The 19515-nt window shown below is 38.5% G+C and overlaps 1 protein-coding gene across 9 annotated transcripts in view; it reads left to right on the forward strand.

Annotated features, from left to right (window-relative positions):
• The window catches only part of Togaram1 (TOG array regulator of axonemal microtubules 1), a 64336-nt gene that overhangs the window by 32070 nt on the left and 12751 nt on the right, over positions 1-19515 (forward strand). For 6 of the 9 annotated variants that reach the window (XR_010052087.1, XM_234236.11, XM_008764689.4 and 3 more), the window contains 6 exons: positions 969-1144; positions 2389-2542; positions 10040-10193; positions 13537-13642; positions 14084-14319; positions 17013-17171. Coding sequence is in view for 8 of the 9 variants with exons in the window: in XM_234236.11 (XP_234236.4) it covers positions 969-1144; positions 2389-2542; positions 10040-10193; positions 13537-13642; positions 14084-14319; positions 17013-17171 (985 nt within the window). In the remaining variant the exon portion in view is untranslated. Of the gene's footprint in view, positions 1-88; positions 567-968; positions 1145-2388; positions 2543-10039; positions 10194-13536; positions 13643-14083; positions 14320-17012; positions 17183-19515 lie in introns of those variants that run through there. The other 3 variants (XM_039113217.2, XM_039113218.2, XM_063261915.1) reach the window with 2 other exon arrangements.

Genomic DNA, 19515 nt, shown 5'->3' on the forward strand with positions numbered 1-19515 from the left:
TCGATTATCTTGTGGAGGAAAGCATGGTAAGCATGCAGATAGACACTGTGCTAGAGAAATGTCTGAGAGCTCTACATCTTCTCCACAGGCAGACACTGTGCTAGAGAAATGTCTGAGAGCTCTACATCTTCTCCACAGGCAGCAGGAAGAGAAAGACTCCGGACTTGACATGGGCCTTTGATACCAACCACAGTGCACACTCTCAGGGACACACTTCCAACAAGACCATAGTTCCATCTTTTCAAATTGTTCCCCTCCCTAGTGACCAAGGATTACAATTTACAAGCCTATGGGGTTATTTTTACTCAAACCATTATACTTTGGACATGGTTTTTTTATTTTCTTTCTTTTGGTCCAACTTTCCATATAACTGTATCTACTTCAGAATTTATGTTTTCCTTTCTTCCTTGTGTATCTAAACAAATCCCAGTTCAAAGCTTTGTACTTAGAAGTTAACTTTATTTTTAAAAAAGATTTAGGGATTGGGGATTAGCTCAGTGGTAGAGCACTTGCCTAGCAAGCGCAAGGCCCTGGGTTCGGTCCCCAGCTCCGGAAAAAAAAAAAGATTTATTTATTATATATAAGCACACTATAGCTATCTTCAGACACACCAGAAGAGGGCATCAGATCTCATTTAAGATGGTTGTGAGCCATGTGGAATTGAACTCAGGACCTCTGGAAGAGCAGTCAATGCTCTTAACCACTGAGCTATCTCTTCAGCCCAGAAATCATCTTAAATATATGGTTCACAGCAGTCTTCCTATGAGTCTTGCCATTAACTTTACTTAAATATGTGTTTTTCACCTATATTTTCAGAAATCACTATCTCGTTTGATTGGGATATTTGTTTGTACATTTCATGGTTATTTAACATGTGTATTTGTTTCTTAAATGAAATACATAATATTAAAATTTGTTATCTGGAGTGCCAGTACATAAACAATAGCTGTTTGATGGTTTGATTGCAGGTGTATTTGGAAATCCAAATTCAGCACCAACAACTTGCAACCAGCCAGTGATATCCTCTGTGGAAAATGAGGATACCTTTTCAGTGAAACCAAGCATTGAACCACCTTCAGGGATTTATGGAAGAGCAGTCCAGCAAAATACTCCACTCTATCTTGATGTTGAAAATGACAAAGATGTATGGTTATCTATTAATCTTTAACTAAAATATCTCAAGAAGTACTTTATATAAGATGTGGGGTGATAAACTTCTTTTAATTAACAACTTTATTTTTATTTTGAACTTGTGTGCCTGTTCCTGCATGTGTTTGCGTGCATTTGTGTGTTGTGTGTGTGTGTGTGTGTGTGTGTGTGTGTGTGTGTGTGTGTGTGTGTGTAAGTCAGAACACAACTTTGTGTGTTGGTCCACAACTTGCACCTGGTTTGAAGGAACATCTCCATCGCTATACTGCATAAGCCTGGCTAGGTGCTGCATAAGCTTTCTGGGAATTCTACTGTTTCCACCTCCCACCTCGTACAAGAACTAGAAGTATAACCACTATATCTGGTGCTATTGTGTTCTACACTTTTTTTTTTTTTTTTTTTTTTGGTTCTTTTTTTCGGAGCTGGGGACCGAACCCAGGGCCTTGTGCTTCCTAGGCAAACGCTCTACCACTGAGCTAAATCCCCAACCCCGTGTTCTACACTTCTATGTTCAGCAAATTTGAACAGTATACTCTCTCTACACAGAACTGTCTCCCCAGACCCTTGATTCATCTTTTTAATATTTTAGTTAATTGAAATTTCTGACTTTTTTATTTAAAGATTTATTATATATATATATGTACACTGTAGCTGTCTTCAGACACACCAGAAGAGGGCATCCGATCTCATTACAGATGGTTGTGAGCCACGAAATTTCTGACTTTTAATCACTTAAATTTGTAATATATAATGTTTTTATGCTGTACTTATGGTTGTGCATGTGTATATGTTAAACAGTTTATGGGGTGTTTTCAAACACAGACAGACTGATAACCTTAACCATGAATTTAATTGAATATTAGTACTGTATAATATTTTCAGATTTTTAGGAGTTCTAAAATAAGGATTAAAAACCATGTAGTTGGTTCAGGATCAATAATGAGTACCTATAATCTTAGCACGTTAGGAAGAAGAGACCAGAGAATCATTGACATCAAAATGTTAGGACTGCAAGGAGAGGAAAAGGACAACATGGGCTATGTGAGATCCTGTCTCAAAACAAAGAGTACAGTGTGTTTTCTATAGTCATTTGAGGTGCTTATGTATTTCTTTCCTGTTCACTTGCTCTTTCTCACCATGCCTGTGTACCTGTGCACATACACACACTTTTCTAGGAAAAAAATATTTTAAAAGTCAAGCTTCCTGAATAATTCTACATATTTCAACTTTTTCATGCAGACTAAAGTTTCTATTGCAAAATCTACTTATGACAAAATGAGACAAAAGAGAAAGGAAGAAAAAGAACTTTTTGACGCTAAAGATTGTGAACGGAAAGAAACAAGTCCCTGGGAACGAATAAAACATCCAGGAACTGAGAAAATGACATCTGAGAGTAAGTTGTTTTATGATTGCTTGTTAAAATATGGTGGTTGCAACAGCACCACAGAGGAGATGCACCCAGCTTCTTTGTTTTTTTAATTGGCTATTTTAAGTATTTACATTTCAAATGTTATACCCTTTCCTGGTTTCCCTCTGGAAACCCCCTATCTCATATCCCCTCCCCTGCTTCTGTGAGGGTGCTTCCCCACCCACCCACCTACCCACTCCCTCCTCCCATCCTTGGTATTCCCCTACAATGTGGGATCAAGCCTTCACAGGACCAAGGGCCTGTCTCCCATGGATGCCTGACAAGGTCATCCTCTGCTACATATGCAGCTAGAGCCATGGGTACTCCCATGTGTACTCTTTGCACCCAGCTTCTTAAGGTTTGCTTCTGCCTTTGCCTAGCTTTAAGACCATGGAACAGGCTTCAGTTTAGTTCAGCATATGTAACTGTTGGATTGTTTTTCGATTCAGATTGACTCAACAATCCCTTCTATACTCACTAGAATTAATCCTTTTTCACTAAAAAATGCTATTCCAATATTATAGTTAGGGTAATTGAGATAGTGAAGTTACTTTGTGTTAAAACATGTTCAGAACAATCAAGCTAGGGCTGGTGAGCTAGCTCATTGGGTAAAAGTACTTGTTGCCAAACCTGAACCTATGTTTGAATCCCAGGAAGCACATAGTAAAAGGTGACAACTAACCCTAACAATAATCCCCTGCCCTTCATAAGTGCAGCATGGAATACACACATACAAATAAATGTAATTAAAAAATGTAAGTCAAGGGGCTGGAGAGATGGCTCAGCGGTTAAGAGCACTGACTGTTCTCAGAGGTCCTGAGTTCAATCCCAGCAACCACATGGTGGCTCACAACCCTCTGTAATAGGATCCAATGTCCTCTTCTGGTGCGTCTGAAGACAGCTACAGTGGACTCATGTACATAATATAAATAAATATTTTTTAAAAATGTAAGTCACTATTGATCATCTGTTCAGTTTGTTGTAGAGCTCTACTATGTTCTACACATAGGCAAGAGTAGGTGCCATGTTTCTTGGGGTGTGGCTGTGTGTGGCGGTGTGTGGGGATTGGGTGGGGGGAGGGTGTCCATGTTTGGGTGTGTGCACTTACTTGTTTGTATTCATGGACTCCTACTATAGGTTGGCATCTAAGTCTTCAATTTTATTTTTTGAGTTGGAGTCTCTCACCAAACCTGGAGCTTACCAAGTCAACCAGACTTGCTGGCTATAAGCATCAGGGATTCTTCCCTCTCTGCTTCTAGATGCTGAAATTAGAGGCCCGTGTTGCCATGTCCATCTTTTTACATGGATCCTAGGGCTAGAAATAATGTTTATATGTTGGGTATTTAATGACTGAGGCATCTCCTGGGTGTCTTTAAGACCAATGAATAGATCTTGAGTATTACACAACTGCATATCCTTTTCTTTGAAATCCATGAAGCCCTATTAGTAGACCCATATGTGCATAAGATTAGAGCTACCCCCACCGGAGCTTGAGTGGTAGTGCTTTTAAGATAAGATTTTATGTAGCATTGGCTTGCCTTAAACACACTCTGTAGCCGCAGATGACTCTAGGTCCTCTAGATTATTCTGTCTCTACCTCCCAAATACTGAGATTCTAAGCCTGTGTTTCCCTGGTTTATATATAATTATTTCTGGTATTGGAATACTTCAAAGCTAGGTGTGTGTGTGTGTGTGTGTGTGTGTGTGTGTGTGTGTGTGTGTGTGTGTTTACATTCATGATGCCTAATGAAAAGTAGATCTGAACCAGAAAAGCTAATTGAAGTGGGGTTTATTTTTTTGTTTGACATCATCTTCCTACCATGTGATGTACCACTTCTCAGCACACATGTTGAGCGGCCCCCAACCATCTTCGTTTTTTTCTTTGCTTCTACAGACACCCACACGGACTCATGTAATATACCAGATAAACTAAATCTAAAGAAAAAGGAATCTGTAAAACATTGATCAAGGTCTATAATAAAGAACTCAGTAAAATATGGCTAATACATTCTTGACCTTGAGAGTTTCAATTTTGAAGGATTTCTATGTATGTATGGAGAACAGCATCAAATGAAAGTTCTTATTCTTGTGATTTCAAGGTTTCCTTACCAATATCATGGTTAATAATCTTTTATGATAATTATTTTCTAGAACCTAGTAATTTCTTTTTTTTTTTTTTTTTTTTTTTTGGTTCTTTTTTTCGGAGCTGGGGACCGAACCCAGGGCCTTGCGCTTCCTAGGTAAGCGCTCTACCACTGAGCTAAATCCCCAGCCCCTAGTAATTTCTTTTTTAACATCGCTACATGAAGAGAACCAGTTGATTTTTTTTTTTCTCACAAAAGCCCATTCTTTATTTGTTTGGATTTTTCTCCCTTTCTAATACTTAGACATAGTCTTATGTGATGCTCTCAGGGCATTACTGAGAGATGTTTTCCCAATATCTTAGATAGTGCCTCGAAAATGTCTGGTAAATAAATGATTATAGATGAAGCACCATTTATATTGCTACACATGGACTTCATTAGTACTATATTAATAGAGTGTGGAGGGATTCTGTTACCATAATATTTTATATACATATAGAAAGTTGTCAAAGAATAAATTAATAAAAATATTATATGTCAATAGTAAAAGTCTGCATTGCTATAATCATTTCTATAGAGATCAATGTTTTTCATTTTTAAATTGATAGCTGTATAGTAAAATAAATATATATCCACACGGTTTTTAGAAATTAGACCACATTGATCATTGATTCCCTTTGTTCTTTTTTTTTATTATTATTATCATTCTTTAACCTTTTTTTTTTACAGTTTAGTTGTTATTCTGGTCTGCCCTCCAACAGTTCCTCATCCCATTCCTCCTCCATCCACCCACCCTGTCTCGAAGAGGATGTTCCCACATCCCCACCCTCACCCCACCAGCCCTCCCACTCCCTGAGGGCTCAAGTCTCTTTGAGGGTTAGGTGCGTCTTCTCTCACTGAGGCCAGACCCTGCAGTCCTCTGCTGCATATGTATCAGGGACCTCATATCAGCTAGTGTATGCTTCTTGGTTGGTGGCTCTCAGTGTCTGAGAGATCTCAGGAGTCCAGGTCAGTCAAGACAGCTGGTCTTCCTATGAGGTCACCTTCCTCCTCAACTTCTAGCTTTTCCCTAATTCAATGCCAGGGGTCATCAGCTTCTGTCCATTGGTTGAGTGTATCTACATCTGACTCAGCTGCTTGTTGGGCCTCTGGAAGGGCAGCCATGCTAGGCTCCTGTCTATATGCACACTATAGCATCAGTAATAGTTTCATGCCTTGTTGTCTCCCCTTAAGCTGGATCCCAATTTGGGCCTATCACTAGACCTCCTTTCCCCCACTTTTGTCCCTGCGGTTCTTTTAGACAGGAATAATTCTAGGTCAGAGTTTTTGACTGTGGGATGGCAACCCCATCCCTCCACTTAATGCCCTGTCTTTCTACTGGAGGTGGACTCTACAGGTTCCCTCTCTGCACTGTTGGCATTCCATCTAATTGAGTCCTGAGAGTCTCTCACCTCCCATGTGTCTGGTAATTCTAGAGAATCCCCCCCCCCCCACCACCCACCTCCTACCTGTTTCCATTCTTTATGCTGGCCCTCAGGGCTTCAGTCTTGTTTCCCCTAGCCCCTGCCCAGTACCTGATCATGTTCCTCTTTTCCCCCTCTCTTCTCCTCTCCCAGCCAGGTCCTTCCCTCCCTCTGCCCTATGATGGCTTTCTTCTCCCTCCCAAGTAGAATTGAGGCATCTTCACTTGGGCCCTTAAGCTTGTTAACTTCTTGTGTTCTATGTACTGTATCCTGGGTATTCTGTAGTGTTTTTTGGCTAATATCCACTTACTAGTGAGTACATAACATGCATGAACTTTTGGGTCTGAGTTACTTCACTCAGGATATTTTATGCTTCCATCCATTTGTCTGTAAAACTCATAGTGTCATCAGTCTTAATAGCTGAGCAATACTCCATTGTGTAAACGAACCACATTTTCTGTATCCATTCTTCTGTTATGGGACATCTGGGTTGTTTCCAGCTTCTGGCCATCACAAATAAGGCCGCTATAAGCATAGTGGAACATGTGTCCCTATGACATGGTGGGGCATCTTTTGGGTAAAGCTCAAGAGTGATATAGCTGGGTCTTCAGGTAGGTCTGTTTCTAATTTTCTGAGGAACCTCCAGATTGATTTCCAGACTGGTTGTACCAGCTTGCAATCCCACCAACAATGGAGGAGTGTTCCTCTTTCTCCACATCCTTGCCAGCATGTGCTGTTACCTGAGTTTTTGATCTTAGCCATTTTGACTGGTGTGAGGTGAAATCTCAGGGTTGTTCTGATTTGCATTTCCCTGATGACTAAGGACTTCGAACACTTCTTTAAGTGCTTCTCAGCTATTTCGGATCCCTCTGTTGTAAATTCTTGGTTTAGTTTTATCCCCAGTTTTTGATTGAGTTGTTTCGGTTTTTTGGAAGTTAGCTTCTTGAGTTCTTTATATATTTCGGATATTAGCCCTCTATTGGATATGGGGTTACTGAAGATTTTTTTCCCAATTTGTAGGTTACCGATTTGTTCTATGTCCTTTGCTGTACAGTATCTTTTCAGTTTCATGAGGTCCCATTATCAATTCTTGGTCGTAGAACCTGAGCCATTGTAGTTGTGTTTAGGAAATTTCCTACCTACCTCCCTTGCCTCTGTGCCAAAGAGTTTGAGAAGTGCTCTTTCCATGTCTTTGAAGAATTGTATTGAATTTTGATGAGGATTGCATTGAATCTGTAGACTGCTTTTGATAGGTTAGCCATTTTTTTAGAATTATTTATTTTGTATATATGAATGTACTATAGCTGCCTTCAGACACACCAGAAGAGGGCATCAGACCCCATTCAAATGGTTGTGAGCCACTATATGGTTGTTGGGAATTGAACGCAGGACCTCTGGAAGAGCAGCCAGTGCTTTTAACTGCTGAGCCATCTCTCCAACCCCAGCAGAAGCCATTTTTACTATGTTAATTCTACCAATCCTTGAGCATAGGAGATCTCTTCATTTTCTGAGGTCTTCTTCAATTCTTTTTCTTGAGAGATTTGAAGTTCTTGTCATATAGGTCTTTTTTTATTAGTTACCCCAAGATATTTTATATTATTGTGAAGGGTGTTGTTTCCCTAATTTCTTTCTCAGCCAGTTTATCATTTGAATAAAGGAGAGATACTGATTTGTTTGAGTTAATTTTATATCCTGCCACTTTGCTAGAGTTGACAGCTGTAAAAATTCTCAGGTAGAATTTTTGGGGTTGCTCATGTATACTATCATATAATCTCATATAATCATATATCAAGGCAAATAGTGATGCCTTGACTTCTTCTTTGTCAGTTTGTATCCCCTTGATCTCCTTTAGTTGTCTTTTTGCACTAACTAGCACTTGAGTACTATATTGAATAGATATGGGGAGAGTGGGCATCCTTGTCCCAAATTTTAGTGGGATTGCTTCAAGTATCTCTATATTTAATTTGATATTGGCTGTTGGTTTGCGGTATATTGGTTTTACTATGCTTAGGTATGGACCTTGAATTCCTGATCTCTCCAATGCTTTTAACATTGTATTTTTGTCAAAATGCTTTTTTAGCATCCAATACAATGATCATGTTTTTTTTTTTCCTCTGAGTTTGTTTATCTAGTGCATTACATTAATGGATTTTCATGTGTTGCATCTCTAGGATGAAAACTACTTGATCTGGTGAATGATCATTTTGATGTTCTTGGATTCTGTTTGTGAGGATTTTGTCGCGTATTTGTGCATCAATATTCATAAGGGAAATTAGTCTGGGGTTCTCTTTTTTTTGTTGGGTTTTTGGTTGGTTTGGGTATCAGAATAATTGTGGCTTCATAGAATGAATTAAGTGGTATTCCTTCTGTTTCTATTTTATGGAATAGTTTGAGGAGTTATTGGTATTAGCTCTTCTTTGAAGGACTAATTTCATCTGGCCCCTGCCTTTTTTTCAGTTGAGAGGTTTTTCCTGACTTGTTCTATTTCTTTAGGTTTTATGGGACTGTTTAGATGGTTTATCTGATCCTGATTTAACTTTGGTATCTGGAGTCCATCTAGAAAATCATCTGTTTCATATAGATTTCCCAGTTTTGTTGAGTATAGGCTTTTGTAGAAGCGTCTGATTCTTTTTTTTAGTTAACTCAGTTTCTGTTTTTATGTCTCCCTTTTCATTTCTGATTTTGTTAATTTGGATACTGTTTCTGGGCCCTGTAGTTAGTTTGGCTAGGGGTTTATCTGTCTTGTTGATTTTTCTCAAAGAATCAGCTTTTGTTTTGTTGATTCTTTGTATTATTCTTTATGTTTCTATTTGATGGTTTTCTGCCGAGTTTTACTATTTCCTGTTGTCTACTCCTCTCCTTTTGTTCTTATAGTTTTTAGCTGTCTCAGCCTCAGCCAAACTGCTTTTGTGCTTTTAGCCTGCATCCATCTGAGTGATAAAGTGACAAACTCCTAAGAGCAAAGTCTAAGGCCAAAAATCACCACCAACAAGAGATGGTTTTTGTACTGGGATGGGGACAGAAGCTGGAGTAGATCTGGAAAAGGCTACTCACAGTCACAGTGTGGTGCAGATGCATGGTGTGGCTTCAGAATCATTGAAGAGATGTGGAAATTCTCTTTCTGGGAAGAGCTGCTTTAATGAGTTCACTGTGTAGAGTAAATAATGGATCAAGCATGATTGGTATCAAGATGTGTCCTTAAAAATCAAATCCAGGGCTGGACAGATGGTTCAGAGGTTAAGAGCACTGACTGCGGGGCTGGGGATTTAGCTCAGTGGTAGAGCGCTTACCTAGGAAGCGCAAGGCCCTGGGTTCGGTCCCCAGCTCCGAAAAAAAGAACCAAAAAAAAAAGAGCACTGACTGCTCTTCCAGAGGTCCTGAGTTCAATTCCCAGCAACCACATGGTGGCTCACAACCATCTGTAATGGGATCTGATGCCCTCTTCTGGTGTATCTGAAGACAGCTACAATGTACTTATATATAATAAATGAATAAATCTTTGAAAAAAAAATCAAATCCAATGACAATGACAACAACAAAAACCCTAGGTCTGCTTGTGGCTCAGCAGTGTTAGAAACATTTTTATTTTATTGAATATATTAATAATTTTGAATGTGTATACACTCAGTATGTTGTTAGGGTTGCAACTCCATTGCTCAGTGTCAGTTTTACTTTTTCAAACAGTCTTGCTCACCCAAATAGTCTAACTGGTGTATTTCAACGTTTTCTTGTAACTTAGATCTGTACTTTATACAGCTATTATTTTGTATGGAAAAATTAATATAAAAGATACACTTCTAAGTACATGTGATGTAGACTTATTGCAATGTTTTTGTCTAACAGTAAACTTATGCTATTAGGTTATTTAAGAAAATACTCATATAGCACCTATAGTTTAATATGCTTACTTCCTTTATGTAAATGTTTTGTTTTAGATGAACCATCTCCTGGAGTCATTCCACAATATAAAGAAAGAATGTCTTCTGTCACTCACAGTCCAGAGATAATGGATTCATTAGAATTACGGCCATTTTCTAAACCAGAAATAGCACTTACAGAAGCCTTACGGCTGTTAGCTGATGAGGACTGGTAAGTTAGCAACCCTTCCTAATTCTGTTCATAGTGTCATTGAAGATTATCTTAGGCATCTGAGTCTTTTGACTTTATTAATATAGTTACCTCTGGCCCAGATATATTAGCAATTATGTTTTAACTTATATGTCATAAGGGCATATTTTAGCTCCATTATGTTATGTAAAACCTTTGGTTTTGGACTGTTCATCTCATAATTAAGTTGAATATAATGTATAACAAGCAATTTTAGAAACAACTACACCATCAGGATTTTAATTCCAGCACTTAGAAGGCAGGAACATCTGGATTGCTGAGTTCCAGGTCAGCCAGGTCTAAAGAGTGAGTTCTAGGACTGCTGGGGCATGTCAAGACAGAGAAACCCTGTCTTGGGGGAAAATAATCCCAAATTCTGTAAACACTTGGTAAGGTTTCAGCTGGAGCATCTGGTGGCATTTTTTTTTCTCATGTTCTCCTGGATTCCCTCAAATATCTTGAGTCCATTTTTAATCCTTATCATCATTCCTCCTCTTCCAGACTGTGTCCATCAACATCAAAGTATGCTGTTGAGCTTGAGGCGTTATTCACTGAACACACAATGCTAGCCAAGTGCCGGGCCCTTGGATTGATCCCCAGTACTAAAAAAATACCGTGTGTTATAATGTATGGCTTCTAGTTTAAAATCTCAGTAATGCATTTGCCCATTTCTGCCTCCCCCCCTTCAAATGGAATGCTCTCAAAAAAAGACTGTTGTCTCTACAGTTTTACCTCCTGTTCATTTCTTACATTTTTGGTTATGAGGCTAGCCTTTAACAACTGAGCCATCTCTCCAGCCCTCCTGTTCATTTATTAACCTTCTTTAGTTGTCTTTCAATTAGGACTCATTTCACTAAAACCCTAGTCACTATTTTGTTAAATCTCCACTATATTTGTTGTTTTGTTGTTGTTGTTGTTGTCTTCTTGGTAAATTCATTTTGCCTTAGAAAGATTAGCCTGTTGGTTCTTTTTCTGCTGTTGTGCTTTCTGATTCTTCTACTCTGTTTGAGGAGTACTGTGGAATTCAGTCCTCTGATAGCAGGGACCATCTTTCTTTGGCAACTATTTTTTGTAAATCACTAGTGTGTATATATTTTAGATGGCAGATATCTCTATTGAATTGTCACTATACTGTTGTATATTAGAGTGCTGAGATGGTATACACTTATAATCAGAGCAACTGGGAAGTGGCAGCAGGTAGGTTGGGAGTTCAAAGTCAGACTGTATTGCATAATGAGTTTGAGGCAGCATGGGTTATATAATACCATGTCTTTCCTCATTCCTCCTCAAAAAACTCCCCACAAACAAGACAATAGAACATATGAATTTAAAACTGTCTATGGCTGGAGAGATGACTCAGTGATTAGAATGCTTGTTGCAATTGCAGAGGCCTTGGTTATGATTCCAAGTATATATAGGGTGACTCACAGTCATCTATAACTAAGCTACATGAGATCTGATATCCTCTTCTGGACTCCATGGGCTTTTCCCCATCCACTTTAGTGTTTGCATGGGGGTACAGTAAATCAACTGCTGACATGGTCACTACATTTGGGGAGGGTTCTTATTGTAGGTAAGAGAGAGTAAAGATCCAGAAGCCTCTGAAAGAGCCCAGGGCAGAGTGGAAAGAAAGCAGACTAGACATAGCCAGGGCTTGGGAAGTGGAAGAGTGGAGAGACTAGTGAAGACAGCAAGAGACAGCATAGTGAGAAAGCCCAGGGAGACAAATCCTGTAGGTAAAGGAGGATAACTGTAGTTCAGCTTGAGCTGATTTCTAGACGTGTTGGGAGCCTGCGACCTTCCACATATCTATTCTTATCTATCCTTACTGTCCTTCTCTAGCTCATGGTTAGGTAGTCATGTCAGTGATACTTTCTGGGTATAGCTCCTGACCTGTCCTGTGAGACACAATTGCTCAGCAAACCTCTTGATCCTCTGACTCATACAGGTTTTTTTTTCCCTCCCTCTTCCACAGTGCTCCCTGAGCCTTAGGGATGTAAAGCTTGGAAAAAAAAACAAAAAACAAAAAAACCCAACAGCAACAACAACAACAACAACAAAAACAAAACAAAAGGAAAATATAGGTCTAAAAAGATATAAAACAATTTTAATTAATATGAAAATAACACACAAATTTAACAAACAACTATAATTATAACTATTTTATTTACTTTTTGAGATGACAGATATACTGAATGGGATTAATTGATGACTAGACATGGTAGAAGAAAAGAGTAATAAATCTGAATATAAAAAGTAAACAATAAAAACACTGAAAATATAGAGTGAAGAAATGGTTCTGTGGATAAAATACCTGCCTTGAAAAATGAGAACCAGATGCCCACCAGCAATTCCATTGCTCAGAAATCATCAGATACATGAGACCCTTAGACCAAACTGACTAGCTAGATAACTGAATTGGCAAACTCTGGGATCAAGTGGGAGATCCTGTTTGGATAAAGTAGAGAGTAATTGAGGAAGATACCCAGTGTTGATCTCTGGCTTTTCCACTTATATCCATATGTGCCTACACACAAATAATACATGTGCACATGCCAGGCAGGACTAGAATGAGACCACCACCACCAACAACAGTAAACAACAAATTAGGCTGGGGAGATGGCTCAGCAGGTAAAATTGCTAGCACTGTAAACCTGACAGCCTGAGTTGGATCCAAGAAGCCATGGTAGAGAGAACTTCACTGGTAGTCCTTTGACCTCCACATACATTCCATGGTATGCGCCATACTCATACATAGTGCACACATGATGGACACCAGCAGTATCTTTAATTAAATTGTTAGTTGTTTCATACTTCACATTCTTCATACACAGAAATGAAAACGATCAAATATGTTACACCTAAATGACAGCTGAGTCCCAACCTCCCTTTGTTAGTATCTACCCTTCGTCAGACCCCTTAAGTCTGAAAAATGAAAGATAAAAATACAAACTATAGAAATCACTGTTGGTTCTAATGTCCTGAGTCATTTCCTCACCAGTGAGCTAACAAATCGCTTTTGCCTTCCTTGTCCTCTTACTGCTTTTCTTAACTCGTTATGTTATTTGTCTCCTACTCTCCAGAAAGAAGATGGTACTTTTACTGAGAGAAATAATAACTTACCTTGACTGTCATGGTGGGCTTTACTGTTAAATTTTTATAGGGAGATTTTGGGGATTACTAAATAACAAGTAAAGAAATAATAAATAAGAAAATAATTTCCTCACCTCCCCCCAAAAAAATTAGAAAAGAAAGAAAAGACATTGGAAGTTCTATTCTAATTAAATCCCATTTCAAGATGATTTTATTATTTTTATGTCCATAGGGAGAAGAAGATGGAGGGGCTGAATTTTGTCCGATGCTTAGCTGCTTTTCACTCTGACCTTTTGAACACAAAATTACATGAAACAACCTTTGCAGTAGTTCAAGAGGTAATGTTTTATGATAAGTTGAGGATTGTTTAATTAATTAGGAGTTAACATACCACACTTAACTCAATAGTCATATTGTTTAGACAACTCTGTCTTACATGATTTGAGTGTACTTATATATAATGTAGAGCATATTTAATATGTAATATTTGATATTGATTTTTAGGATATATAACAGCACATAATTATGAACAGGCATGGTGGTGCATGCCTGTAATCCCAGCAGCAGGGAGGCAAATACAGGCTGATCTTTGTGAGTTTAAGGGCATCATGGTCTACATAGTGAGTTTCAGGACAACCAGGACTATAGAGAGAGACCTTAGCTAAACAAGAAACCATGTAATCTTATGATATTTTAATGCTTAATACACATTCCAGAGTGATATTGCTGAGTTTCTAATAACATGTGGTGAAACGTCCTGTTTCATAATGGTTTTTTAGGTGAAAAATTTACGCTCTGGAGTGTCCCGTGCTGCTGTGGTGTGCTTAGGTGATCTTTTTACATACCTGAAAAAGAGCATGGATCAAGAACTAGATACTGCAGTCAGAGCTTTGTTGCACAAGGCTGGAGAATCGAATACATTCATAAGGGAAGACGTTGACAAGGCATTGAAAGCTATGGTTAATAATGTAACTCCTGCACGTGCAGTCATTTCTCTCATCAATGGAGGACAAAGGTAATGTTCAAAATAATCTGAAAATATCCTCAAGCCACAGATTAAATTGTGATTCTGTGTATAGTGAGGATAAAAGCAAATTTTGCACAAATACTCTCTACATGATAACAATACTGTGTTCAGCATGAAAAGAACGATAATATTGTTTTTCTAATAAGATCACATATATTCAAAGATATGAAACTAAATAAAACTTAACTATTGTCTGTCATGTTCTTTAGTTCTAGGTACGTGGTGACTTCAGAGTAAGATAATAGTCTAGAAGCTGTTTTTGAGGCTGGCATGGAAATGCAACTCTAAACATAAAGGCATTTATAACTGCACATAGACTTGACCAGAAAAGAACTTTTCCATGGCAAATCATAGTCAAGATGTAAAAAGTCATAATGAAATCTATTATGTATTAATTAGCAAATGCTAATAAAAACATTGTCAAAAATGCAAAGCAGAGAAACAATATTAAAAGCTATGATGAAGGGTCTGGTAAGAGGGCTCAGCTGGCAAAGCTGCCTGCCACCATGCTTGATGACTTTGGTTGGTCCCCAGGATTTACATACTGCAAGATGCAAACAATTCGTACGACTTGTCCTCTGACCGCCACACTCATACCGTAGCATACTTATCCACACACATGTACGCAGATGTACGTACACACACTTAAAAAAAAAGACTTCAACAGCAACAACCAAAAAAAAAAATCTTTCCAGCCAACCTATAAAGACAGGCACCTCAGAATAACATCAAATGTCTCACAGCTCAAAGCCTGGAAGACATGGAATGATATAGTTTAAGGTATAAAAGTAAATAACTACAAACCAAGATATATGATAAAACTGCCTCTTTTAAATCTGATGGGGAAATGGGGACCTTTCAACCTAATGCACAAACCATGGCAATTAATGATAACCAAAACAATACTGAAGAAAACACTCAAGGAACACTGTACACTTAAAAGAAAGTCACTCACATGAGCACAGGAAAGAATACATTTCATGAGAGGAAGAGTGAGCATGAGAAAACCGTCCATTCCTAGGACAGACAGTAAGCAAACCCTGATAAGAATAGGGAAAAGAACACAGCCAGAATACAGCAAATACAGAGGCGAATGCCAGCAGAAAACCACTGAACTGAGAATAGGTCCCCCGTTGAAGGAATCAGAGAAAGAACTGGAAGAGCTTGAAGGGGCTCGAGACCCCAAAAGTACAACAATGTCAAGCAACCAGAGCTTCCAGGGACTAAGCCACTACCTAAAGACTATACATGGACTGACCCTGGACTCTGACCCCATAGGTAGCAATGAATATCCTAGTAAGAGCACCAGTGGAAGGGGAAGCCCTGGGTCCTGCTAAGACTGAACCCCCAGTGAACTAGACTATGGGGGGAGGGCGGCAATGGGGGGAGGGTTGGGAGGGGAACACCCATAAGGAAGGGGAGGGGGGAGGGGGATGTTTGCCCGGAAACCGGGAAAGGGAATAACACTTGAAATGTATATAAGAAATACTCAAGTTAATAAAAAAAAAAAAAAGAATAGGGAAAAGAGAGAACTAACACTAGTCCAACCAACCAGAACTAGTTCACAGAATTGCCAGTTCCCAGCCTCTCCATAATAGCCTTAAAAACAAATGGGCCCAACCCATCAATAACATATGGATCATTCTGGGTGTGCTGCTTCCTTTCATCCCAGCCCTTGGGCGGCAGAAGGAGGCAGATGACTGTTAGAAATTAGCATGACCTGCCTAACAGTACTGACTAATCAGAGCTATATAGTGGAAACCTGCCTCAAAGTAAATGATAAAAATAAAAGTTTCATGCAGCTGATGAGATTAAAATCCAAATCCATCTGTTTATAGCAAGCACACCTCACTGGAAGACATACCAACTGAGAGTCAAAACATGGATGTCAACCTTTGAAGCAAATGGAAGCCATAAACAAATGTAGCTGTTTTGATACCTAATAGAGTTCAAACCAAAACTAGTCAGAATACATATTAATGAAGGGAACAGTTATCAAGAAGCTATAATAATTAGAAATGTAGTTAATGTTGAGACTCCTAACTTCATAAAAGAAACACTAAGAAGAATGAAAGATCGGAAAGATCTTGATGCAGTACTAGTGTGTGACTTTATTATCCTAGCAAGTCTTTTGATAGGTCAGCGAAACTAAAAATCAAAGAGAAACCTGAGTGCTAAGCTTGAGTGGAGGATGAGATAGCTCAGTAAGTAACGGTCTCTGCTGCCTGTCTTGACTACTTGAGTTCTGTCCCAGAGCCTATGGTGGAGAAGAAAGCCGACTCCCAAAGTTGTCTTCTACCCTCCACATATGCACATTGACATGTGTGCTTCCACACTCACATTCCCACACACACTAATAATACAGACCAATTGGATTTAATAGCTGTCTGCAGGATATGCAATCTCACAGCTTTGGAATACACGTTTTTTGCAGCATCCCATAGAACCTCTAAAATTGATCACAATATAGGCAGTAAAGCAAATCTTAATAAGTAGAAAAAGTATTGACATTTTTGGTGTATCTTCTTTCGGATAGATAATGTGAACCGTTTGTCATTGTAATCTTTTAATAATATTATTGAGTTGTTAAATTTTTAACAAATTAATTTTGTTTACCGTGAATACTCTTGGAAAATAGTTCGTGCCTCAACTTAGTTTTCCTTGGTCATGTTTTCTTGTAGCCATCTGCATATTGCAGTAAGAAGATGTACAGCCCAGCACTTGGCAGATGTAGTAGAATGTATGGAACCAGAGCGAATTTCATCGGGAGCAAAGGATATGGCTGAACGTTTATTGCCTGCTGCTGCCAAGTTTGCTCAAGACAGCTCACAAGAAACCAGGTGAATAACTGGTAATATTTTCTAAGTCTTTTTTTTTATTAAAAATTTACATTTATTCATTTTGTGTGTGGGAGCAGGGGGACACAGTGTGCCATGGGACACACATGTCATGGTGTGCATGTGGAAGTAAGAGCAGTTTGCTAAGTCTCCTTCTGCCATGTGGGTTCTTGGGGTTAATCATAAACTGGCTTGAAGACCAGTGCCTTTACCCACAGAGTCATCTTGCTGGCTCTAAAGATTTAGAAATAAGGCTTTAGAAAGTGGAGACTTAAAAAACAAAAACAAAAAAAAAAGTTTTTCTGAATGGAGAAATGATTGATACTAGGAGATCGTCTTATTTGCCAATTTGAACAAACACATGGTGCGTTCTCCAAATTTACAGATGCCACTTCATAATTTTTAGTAAGATTTTGAGTCATTGAATGACCCAAGACTGGAATGAGCAGAAAAGAAGCAGAATTTTATTTTGGGCAAAAGTCACATAATAAATTTTAAGAAAAATTGTGTGTTTAAAGAAATTAGATAAAAATCAAAGAAAGAGGTACACATGTCAACATAGTAGCAACATAAAATAATGTATTTATACTTAGAATATTTTATGAATTTCTGGTGACTATTACTTGAACCAGTCTAGGAAGGTTAATAGTAATCAGCAAAAGAAGGCAAGATAATATTTATAGCATGATACCTATAGTGGTGGCATGCTGCCAGACTGTCTCTGAGGCATCAGCTTGCAAATAATGACACGGAGACCTTTTCTTAATATGAATGCTTTAGACCCTAGCTTAGGCTTGTTCCCAACTAGCTCTAAACTTTTACAGTAACATGTTGATTTTAATCTGTGTTCTGCTACGTGGCCCCTTACCTCTCTTCAGTTTCTTTCTTTTTTTTTTTTTTAAAGACTTATTCATTTATTATATATAAGTACACTGTAGCTGTCTTCAGATACACCAGAAGAGGGCATCAGATCTTTTTACAGATGGTTGTGAGCCACCATGTGGTTGCTGGGAATTGAACTCATGACCTCTGGAAGAATAGTCAGGTGCTCTTAACCGCTGAGCCATCTCTCCAGCCCTTCTCTTCAGTTTCTTATGTCCAATTTCCTCCGAGTCTGGCTGGGAATCTCAAAAGTCTGACTCTTACCCAGAGTTCCTGTCTTCCCCTGGGTGTTCTCCTGCCCTGCTATAGGTTGTTAACTCTTTATTAAACAAATCACCTTAAGGTTAATCACTTTAATTTTAATTACAAAATATGCTGCTTCATATATAGTGCTCAAGAATTGTATTGCAACATTGGCAGAAATTTTTTATTTAGTCAGAAATCTAGGTTAATTTCCTTTTCTATATCACTATTGCCCTTCTGTAGTCTTTGTTGGCCGGTTTTGTAAGTTTTAGAAGGATTAACATTGTAACCAGTCTAAGCATGGGGAAGTTGTGTTTAGGAAGTAGTGATGAGTACTTTTAATCCAGGCACTCAGATGGCAGAAGCAGATGGATCTCTAGTGGTCAGCCTAGTCTAGACAGTAAATTCCAGGTCAGCCAGAACTAAAGAGACTTTGTTTTTTTTATTCATTTTTTTTTTGGTTGTTTGTTTTGGGTTTTTTGGTTTGTTTTTTGGAGGAGGTGTTGTTTAAAGTTAATTTAAAAAGTGGAAAGAGCATCCCTTGTTCAGGAAAGTTAAAAAATCTAAAATGTTTTGACCTTTTAAGACAAAGATATCTGTTATTCATATATCTAGAGTTAATCTTGTAGGATTCCTTATACAAAAGCCAATTTTGAGAATAAATGCACTTTCTATTGTTATGTAAAAAATCAGCATAAATGTATCTGTGTAGGGCTACATCAGTTACTCAGTTCTTTACTTGAGAAGTCTAGCATGACCCAACTGAGTCCCCTGCTTAGTGTTCCACGTGGTTAAAATAAAGTTGATGGCAGAATTAGGCTATTTCTAGAGGCCCTGTAAAATAAGTCACTTCCAAACTTCTTCAAGGCTTTCACCAAGTGATTAGAGGACCAGTTTCCCACTCCCTTGCTAGGTGGCAGCAAGAGTCCTTTCTTGCACTTATTTGCATATTTCTTCCTACATTTTCAAGTTATCAATAGCATGTTGAATTCCCCCAGTATAGAGTCTCTCTGACCTCCTGTTCAATTAGTGCCCACTGAAACTTTCTATTTCTAAGGACAGTTTGATTAGATGAGGCCCATCCACAAGTGATGGCTCATACAAATTCCAGGAATTTGAGTAAGGCAGCTTAGGGGAACCACTTAAAAAGTTCCATAAGCCCAGTTGTGGTGGTGCATACCTTTGATCCCAGCATTCAGAAGGCACAGCCAGGAGGATCTCT

Source organism: Rattus norvegicus, chromosome 6, assembly GCF_036323735.1.
Source record: "Rattus norvegicus strain BN/NHsdMcwi chromosome 6, GRCr8, whole genome shotgun sequence".
Classification (NCBI taxonomy): Eukaryota; Metazoa; Chordata; class Mammalia; order Rodentia; family Muridae; genus Rattus; species Rattus norvegicus.